The sequence below is a fragment of the Lepus europaeus genome, chromosome 20, assembly GCF_033115175.1.
Source record: "Lepus europaeus isolate LE1 chromosome 20, mLepTim1.pri, whole genome shotgun sequence".
Lineage (NCBI taxonomy): Eukaryota > Metazoa > Chordata > Mammalia > Lagomorpha > Leporidae > Lepus > Lepus europaeus.
Window position 1 is genome coordinate 13661157 of NC_084846.1, and position 9330 is coordinate 13670486.

Sequence of the window (9330 nt, forward strand, 5' to 3'; positions counted from 1 at the left end):
TGCCTAGGAGATAGACACATTGCTCTCGTAAGCATGTAACTGATCCATTTTTTCCATCTTCATAGTTGAAGAGAAGAACACACTAAGTTTTTTTAAGAAAAAAAGCTAGTGGAAAAGAGCAGGAAAAAAGCCTGATCGAAAGCACTTGCCTTAATACTCTAGCTAGGCTCTGGATAAATATTTTGACAAAATAATCCCCCACTTTTAAAAAAATATTTATTTTCATATTCTTGAAAGGTAGGGTGGCAGGATGAGATATTGTCATTTTTCACCAGATTCCTACAATAGCCACAGCTGGGCAAAGCAAAATCTTTGGGCCTGGAATTAAAATGTTATTAATATCTCCCACATAGGTGTATTAGTCTCAAGTTTGAGACATGTCTTACTTCTTTCCGGATGTGCATTAGCAAGAATCTGCATTTGAAGCAGATTAGCCAGGAATTCAGCACTCTGAGATGGGATGCAGTCATCCTAAGTGGTAGTTTAACAGACTATACCACCTAACTCACCCCCCATTTTTTAAAAGAAATATTAGAACTATTTCAGAAGTCAATATTGAACATCAGGCTACTTGTTGATGCAACTTATATTAATTTATTAAAGAAAGTCATATAAATATCATAAATATGTTTTAGTGATATGTTGAAATATTATGCAACTAGGATAGTATATTCATTGCCTTTGCACAAGCATTCCAGGAGAACAACTTAAATCGATAAGACAGATACTACACTTGATCTTAGCCATAAGGCTGAGAAGCGATCAGAAGAGTCACTTTTTCTATTTATGCTGCCCATAAAATGGATGACCTGATTGGAGCCAGCAATGGAATCAATCTTAAATAAAAGGCAAATTACAACTACGAACAACACTACATCAAATGATGTGAGAGTTGAATTAAGCAACACTTCTAAATTAAACTCAAGCCAAATTTCAAAACTGATCATAAAGAAGGAAAATTGTTCAGATATGAGACCTGGAAAATGTTAATATACTTCAGTATATATATCGCTGTAGTGAACTGAATGAGATATTGCTGGAGTAAAATCAGTTGCCCCTAATACACATATGAAATCTCTGCAATGCTGAGAGCATATTAGTAAGCATCACAATATTTAGACAGTGCATCAGCCTTTTGGATACAGTGGATAAGGGAAATCCAGCAATAGGGAGGTGAAACGCTATACATATGAGAAAGTTCAAAATGAATATGGGAAAACCTGTAATAAGCCATCTGTCATTGTTGACAAGACAGCTCATATAAACTAGATAAGTTTTGATAAGATATCCAACCTCACTAAACCTCAGCAAACATACATAGTAGACAAAGTCTGTGAGTCTATGGAGTCTGAAAAAACTCACATTTGTAAATCAGACCTTGTAACAACTAAAATACAAATGGGGGAAGAACCTTATGCATGTAACCAATGTGAGAAATGTTTCAGCTGTAAATCACTCCTTAGTTTTCATCAAAAATTTCACACAGAGGAGAAGCCCCACAGGTGCAATGAATGTGGAAAAGCCTTTTTCCAGAAGGCACATCTCATCAGGCATGAGAAAGTTCACATAACAGAAAAATCTTATAAATCTGATGAGTGTGGGGAATTCTTTCAGTGGGAGTCACTCCTCACAAAATATCTGAGAATTCTCACAGGAGGAAAACATGTTTGTAACAAATATGAAGTCTTTCTCAGAAGTCACAGCTCATAATGCATAAGAAAATTCACATAAGGGTGAAACCTTTTGAGTGTAATGAATGTATAAAATCCTTTCAGTGGAAGTCATCTCTCACTAAACATCAGAAAAATCACACAGGAAAAGAAACCTTATAAATGTAATAAATGTGGAAAAGCCTTTTGCTACAAGTCGGCCTTAACTGAACATCAAAAAATTCACACAGGGGAGAAACATGATTGTAATGAAGGTGGAAAAGCCTTTTACGGAAAGTCTGCCTTCTATAAACATCAAAGAATTCACACAGGGGAGAAACCTTATGAATGTAATGAGTGTGGAAAGACATTTCCGTATAAGACATTTCTCACTAAACATCTGAAAATCCACACAGGTGAGAAACTTTATGAATGTAATGAGTTCAGGAAAGTTTTTTATAGAAAGTCAAGCATAACTGATCATCAGAGAATTCACACAGAAGAGAAATCATATGAATGTAACAAGCCATTCTGTTGAATTCACTCTTCACCATTTTTTTTAAAGATTTATTTTGTTTATTTTGAAAGACAACGTTACAGAGAGAGGCAGAGACAGAGAGATAGGTCTTCCATTGATTGGTTCACTCCGCAGATGGCTACAATGGCCGGAGCTGCACCAATCTGAAGCCAGGTGCCAGGAGCTTCTTCTGGGTCTCCCACACAGGTACAGGGGCCATCTTCTACTGCTATCCCAGGTCATAGCAGAAAGCTGGATCAGAAGAACAGTAGCCGGCACTAGAACCAGAGCCCATATGGGATGTCAGCGCTTCCAGCCAGGGCTATAATCCGCTGCACCACAGTGCCGCCCCCTCACTAAGTATTTGGCAGTTCACACAAGGGAAAATCCTTATGAATGTACTGAATATAGAAAATAGTTTTTTATTCAGTCAGACCTCATTAGGCATGAGAAAATTCACACAGGGGAGAAACATGAATGTAATGAATGTGGAAAAGCATTTCATCAAATGTCAGTCTTAATTGACCATCAGGAATTTCACACAGGGAAGAAGCAGTATAGTTGTAATGAATGTGGAAAAGCTTTTTTGTGGAAGTCACTACTAACTATGCATCAAAGAATTCACACAAGAGAAAAGCCTTATGGATGTAATGAATGTGGAATGACCTTATGTTGGAAGACGCTCCTCACTAAACATCTCACAGTTCACCCAGGTGAGATACGTTACGAATGTAATGGATGTAGAAAACCCTTTTTCATGAAGTCAGACCTTGTTAGGCATGAGAGAATTCCCACAAAGAAGAAACATGATTGTAATGAATGTGGAGAAGCCTTTTACTAGAAGTCAAACCTTGTTAAACATCATATCACATAGGAGAGAAACCTTATGAATGTAGTAAATGTATGAAAGCCTTTTTAATAAACTCAGCCCTCAGGAGTCATGAGAGAATCCACAAAGTGGAGAAGCTTTATGAATGTAATAAGCCTAGAAAGACTTTCTATTGGAAATCAGTCCTAACTAGGCATATGAAAATTCACAGTGAGGGAAATTTATAAATGTAAGGAGTGCAGAAAAGTTTTTTCACTGAGATGCCCTCATTAGGCATGAGATAACTCATACAGGGAGAGAAACCTTATGAATGTAACAAGTGTGGAATTTTCTTTTTTTTTTTTTTTTGAAATCAGTTCTTATCAAACATCCAAGAATTCACACTGAGTAAAATAATGAATGTGGCAAAGCCTCTTTCCAGAGGTTCAGAAACCCTTGCTGGAAGTCACATCTTAGCAGAATTCACACAAGGGGATAACACAGGCAGACACTATGTATTTGTTGTTAAATGTCTATCCTCTTTTCTTGGACTTCGCATTAAGATTTTGCCCACCTCTTATTGTTAGAGAAGCAATGTAACTGAGCTCAGCTTGAGTTCTGATTTTTGTTTTAAAAAAAAGTGTTGACTGTATAACACATGTTTGAAGTATCTTTTTTATTTTTTTACAGATAGAGTTACACAGTGAGAGAGAGAGAGAGAGAGAGAGAGAGAGACAGAAAGGTCTTCCTTCCGTTGGTTTGCCCCCAAAATGGCTGCTATGGCTGGCATGCTGCACTGATCCGAAGCCAGGAGACAGGTGATTCTTCCTGGTCTCCCATGCAGGTGCAGGGGTCCAAGCACTTGAGACATCTTCCACTGCCTTCCTGGGCCACAGCAGAGAGCTAGACTGAAAGAGGAGCAGCCAGGACTAGAACCCAGCGCCCATATGGGATGCCAGTGCTGCAGGCGGAGGATTAACCAAGTGAGCCACGGTGCCAGCCCCTGAAATATCTTGATCTTTTGCAAAGTTGCTATTTGGTATAACTGTTTTGTTGTCTTACTGTGGTTTCTCCACCATATTAATCTAGATCATAAATGTGACTACAGGGATGTCACCTGACTCATGTACACATACTGTTCTGCCAACCATGCACAACAAATATTTTATCTAGTGTAAAAAATGAGTCTGGTGAACTCTATGGTCATGAGAATCACACACAACTGCATGTAGGGCTAAACTTAGCCACACTATCAAATATTCTATACAGTGAAGAGAAATCTGAGCAGAATAATCTATCGGCCTAAAGTTTATGTGGTTTTTGGAATTAATTTTGTGCAAGTTTTTACTTTTTCTTTAGCATTTTGGATTATGTATATTACACAGTTGAAGTGGGTTAACCCTGCTTTTAATTGAATTCTCACTTGACTCAGTTCATGTGGCATGGTTCAAACTTTTTATTTATTTCATTGAGCTACTTAGAGATATTTGTATATAAATATAATAATGTCTGATACTAACAGATTTACCTTGTTTTTAGCATATTTGTTTAGGTATCATTTTGCTCTTTTGAGGTTATCCTTAATTTTATTGAACATTTTTGTAAACTTCCTTTCCCTAACTGCAAAGTTCTTTCTGTATTCTGCCTTTTTGTATTTGCATTCATATCAGATCACAGCACATGCTCAGTCAAGATGGACCCTTCATCCATATAACACGGCCATTCCTAGGTGATCTAACTAGAAATGTGATCATGGATGCTCTAGTGTAGATTTTTTTACTTTCCTACTTCCTTTCCAAAGATAGTTACAAATCACTCCTGCCTCCAGTGCAAGTGCTAGTGGTGTGAAGCTGACCACACATAAATGGATAAACAAAAACATAAAGGGAAATGAATGCTTAGCTGCATTTTATTGATAGTGTAACCCAAGCAAAGGCAATGTTGTCATCCTTATCCCAAAAAATTTTGACAGTAAGATGAAATATTTTTAGAGACAGAAAGCGCAATTCGAATAAAGGATTAAATCTTTTAGAGTGATCAAACATTTTCAAATGTTCTTCCCAACTTGGCCTTATATATTTTGTGAAAATCAAACTGCAGGAGCAGGAGACATTCACCTCTCCAAATGATTGAGAAAACAACTGAGGTGTAGAATGAAAGTAAGACCGAAAACAGAAGTAGTCAGTGGATTTTGAAACCTCTCGATTATTAGATTATTTGCATTCAAGAAAGAATAGCCCCATTACTGAATTTTGTTGATGTTTTTCAGTTAGGAACACAGTTGGGAAGCATAATTATCCCACCATGAAGAAGTGAAATTCCAAGCTGGAAGAACATATGAGAACTTTCCAAAGCCTAAGCTGTGCACATCCCAGGAGAAAAATCAGGGTCCATCTAAAATCCAAACTATCCAATCCCACCCTGGAGCTTTATAGCATGGGAACCTGTTCCAGGCTGTTATAACTTCTTCACTGCATTCAGAATCTCCTGTAGGCTTAGAATTAGACTCCCTAGGTACCAAAGTGGACGTAAAGAGAGAAGTGTGCAGCTGTAGCCAGGCTTACAGAGAAAATCACCACATGGCCTCCTTCTGGTCCCTAGTTCCTGTATCTACAAAGCTTGGCAGTGAAGTCAGGAGAATGGAGAGTGATTAGGGATATTATTCAGTGTACATGCCAATCAAATTGTGTCTGAAGGCGTAGCCCAAGCCTTACATATCTTGTCTAGGTTATGAATCTGATCTTTGTCATGATATGGAGTTGATTTGTTCCTTATTATTGGAGCATATGTCTATAGGGGCTCCTTTGCTGGTTGCAATAATGTATGCAACTGCTCATGTGACTACTTGGGGACTTACATTCCTTAACTCTCTTACTAATCAAGGAATATTGCAGTTTCCTTCTGGACCCCTTGGTTTCCCCTGCATCTCTAGAACAAATATGGAGTTGATTTTGCTAATGGAAGTAGTATACACCTTTCCCTCTGTCCCAAGTCTCAATTATTCTGCCATAAATTATTATATTCAGATAGGCTCACTACTTACAAGAGTGGACTGGTAAACTACAAATTCCTTGACCCACCAGTAGATGGGCAGAATATGTTTGGTCATGGGAACTGGGTGATGATGGAAAAGAATATTCCTGAGCTCACTGTAGTAGCATACATGTGCATCAGAGACAACATGCATGTCTCAGAGACATCCAGAGCAGTGGCAGAAGTAAGTTGCAGGGGTCTGCGCTGTGGCATAGTAAGCTAAATGTCCACTTGCAGAACCAGCATCCCATATGGAGCACTGATTTGTGTACTGGCTGCTCCTCTTGGAATCCAGCTCTCTACTGATGGCCTGGGAAAGCAGTAGAAGATAGCCCAAGTGCTTCTGCCTCTGCACCTGCATGGAAGACCTGAAAAAAGCTCCTGGCACCTGGCTTTCAATTGGCTCAGCTCTAGCTGTTGCAACCATTTGTGGAGTGAAGCAGTGGATAAAAGACCCTTCTCTGTCTATAATTCTACCTCTCAAATATATAAATAAACAAAAGAAAGTTTCTAAAATGGGAGTGACTCAGGGAACTGGGGTTAGCCACTAGTCCAGGGCCCCAGAGTGGCTTTCAGAATCCCAGCAACACTGAATCAGATCTACTCCAGGAGCAGCCCAAACCTCAGGAGCAGGGCTTCAGAGAATCCAGGTGAAATCCTGACACTAGGAAGGGTCCTCTGCACACAGCCCCAGGAAACAATGCCCACCAGGTAGAACATGCCCGCCATCTCCTCTCAGGAAAGGGGTAATCCCTGATTTGCCCTGGAAACAAAGGACCACCTGGGTGCCCCCTGTGACACGGGAGGCCCACATCTCTTCTGTTGGCCGTAGTTATTCCTGATTTGGTTATTGAGAGCACCCGTTGGCTCGGGCATCCCCACACGCTGCCTCCTGGTCTACCCATGTCTCCCACATGGCAGGAATCCACCTTTCCCTCCATGAAGCTGGAACCTACCATGCAGTTGGTGAATGAGAAGTTGTAGCAGGCGCTACATGTCCTCTTGTCCACGATGCCCAAGGATGCCATCTGCAGCACATTGGGCTTGCTGGCTGCAGATCAGGGCCACCAACTACCCAGAATCCGGTGCCTAACGGGGAGGTGGCTGGGCTCAAAGAGCAGACTTGCTGCAGACAGACTGGATGTTGTTGTTGAATACCAGGAGCCCAGCCACCTCCAACATGGACAGGTTGAAGTCCAAGGCGCTGGGGTCCTACTGGGGATGTAGCACCACCCTGCACAGCTCGATCTTCACTGGGCTGCTGCCCATGCCCAGCAGAAATGCTGTGCCCAGGTGAGCCCACACTTGCTCCACCATTGTGCTGGGAGACAGACTCCTCAGAGGCTGTCCCACCCCTGGAAGCCAGGAAGATCCCAGGGTGGGGAGACCAGGGAGTAGGAAGGGGCTACTTGAGGTTCATTCTCTCTGACAGCCATCTTTGCTGCAGGAGTGCCCAGTGAAGGGGGAGGGAGGAAGGGAGCTCTCCCTTTCCTATTGAAGGACCCTTATGGGGGAGAGGGATAAGAAACTAGGCCTGGGCAGATATCAGGGGCTTCTTAAGAGGTTAGATGTTCCCCAGGGTCCAGCGGGCACGTTCTCTGGGAAGAAAAAGTCTATCCCCTTTAGAGAACCTCTAGGCATGCCCAGAGCAGAGCTGCCACTCCCCTTCGGAGAGTCTCAGTACTCTCCTCAGCATTCTCCTCAGCTGGTTCCCTCAGCACTCTCCTCAGCATTCTCTTCAGCTGGTTCCCTCAGCACTCTCCTCAGCATTCTCCTCAGCTGGTTCCCTCAGCACTCTCCTCAGCACTTTCCGGTATGCTAATTGTCCCTCCGAACCGGCCAATCCCATATGCTAATTTGTTGACTATATAACCTGTGTGAAACTGCCGCTCAGGGCTCCTCACCGCCTTAGGTGGGGGCCCGTTTGCGCAAACGTACAATAAATACCTCATGCTTTTTGCATCAACTGGTCTGGAGTCTGGATTTTTGGGCGTCCTCTCGAGCAAGTGGGCATCTCTACAACTGAGAGGTCCAACACTATCAGCCCCTCTTCATGTGCCAAAGTCTTGGTATCTCCCCATCCCCTGCCCTGTCCTGTCAGCTCCTAATCATCTGTCAATGCATTGGTGCCCCATCCACCTCCTTCACCCCATCCATCAGCCCTTATTCATCCGCATGTATTGGGAGCAGCAGTGTTTGATGGGTGGGGACCCTCTCCTGGGAGTGGGGGCTTACTTGTTGAATAAGTGGGTGGTGGTCAGCAGCCAGCACTCGCCCACCACGGTGGCCCTGCAGAAGTGTCCCAAGGCCTCTGGCAGGCAGGTCTACCAGGGCACCTCACCAGCACCGCACACAGCCTGCCCACGCTCCTAGTGGGCTTCTCCATGACAAGCCTGGCTCCACGATCGGCAGTGGGGCAGGAACAGAGAGAAAGGTCTGGACATCTTGGCCTGCTCAGAACATGATAGGACACAGCCAGGTCAACACTAGCCTCGGGGAAGGGAAGTGACTCCTGATGGGCATCCACACCAAAACCTAAGAAAGATGCAAAGAGAGGGGACCTGCCATGTCCCAGAGCTAGTAAAGCCAACTGAGATGCTGGAATCCCACAGACACACTGGTTCAAGTCCCAGCTGCCCCACTTCCAATCCAGCTCCCAGATAATGTACCTGGGAAGGCAGCAGAGGATGGCCCAAGTGCTTTCGCCCCTGCACCTACGTGGGAGACCCGGTATTTGGCTTTGGCTTGGCCCAGCACTGGCTATGATGGGCATTTGAGAGTGAACCAGTGGATAGGAGATCTCTCTCTCTCTTTCTCTTTCTCTCTCTCTCTCTCACTAACTCTACCTTTCAAAATAAATCCACCTTAAAAAATGGCTCAGAGGTCTAAAAGGTCTTCCTTTTGCATTCTGGTTCACCCCCAATGGCCGCTGCAGCTGGCGCACTGCACTGATTCGAAGCCAGGAGCCAGGTGCTTCTCCTGGTCTCCCATGCGGGTGCAGGGCCCAAGCACTTGGGCCATCCTCCACTGCCTTCCTGGGCTACAGCAGAGAGCCAGACAGGAAGAAGAGTGACCAGGACAAAATTCAGCACCCTGACCGGCACTAGAACCCAGTGTGTCAGCGCCGCAGGTGGAGGAATAGCCTATTGAGCCATGGCGCCAGCCAATAAATAAATCTTTTAAAAAAAAATCTGGATACAATGTTCCAGAACTCCCAGGAAAATCAAAAAACTGCTCATGGAAATTAATCAAAATTTGTTACATAAGGCTACATAAATTGCCAAAACTTATGAATTTCCATTCTTTTGTTTTAAATATTGCTG

The 9330-nt window shown here is 43.1% G+C and overlaps 1 protein-coding gene and 2 pseudogenes across 1 annotated transcript; 2 read left to right on the forward strand and 1 right to left on the reverse strand.

Moving 5' to 3' along the window:
- Window positions 1–601: 601 nt before the first annotated feature.
- LOC133750147 (U2 spliceosomal RNA) lies at window positions 602–763 on the reverse strand (annotated as a pseudogene).
- Window positions 764–1709: 946 nt separating this feature from the next.
- LOC133749324 (zinc finger protein 883-like) lies at window positions 1710–2187 on the forward strand (annotated as a pseudogene).
- A 487-nt stretch (window positions 2188–2674) lies between these two features.
- LOC133749325 (zinc finger protein 3-like) lies at window positions 2675–8380 on the forward strand. Its single transcript, XM_062178514.1, has 3 exons — window positions 2675–2978; window positions 6001–6191; window positions 8168–8380. Exons 1-3 carry the CDS (start codon window positions 2675–2677, stop codon window positions 8378–8380), a joined length of 708 nt encoding a protein of 235 aa, XP_062034498.1.
- The last annotated feature ends 950 nt before the right edge of the window (window positions 8381–9330 follow it).

Excerpts from the sequence above, each read along its gene's own strand:
- LOC133749325 (XM_062178514.1), top strand. The coding sequence starts at position 2,675 with ATGTCAGTCTTAATTGACCATCAGGAATTTCACACAGGGAAGAAGCAG. Across the intron at positions 2,979-6,000 it reads CACAAAGAAGAAACATGATT|ATAGGCTCACTACTTACAAG; the intron begins GTAATGAATGTG and ends TATTATATTCAG. Across the intron at positions 6,192-8,167 it reads CATCCAGAGCAGTGGCAGAA|CCCTTATTCATCCGCATGTA; the intron begins GTAAGTTGCAGG and ends CCCATCCATCAG.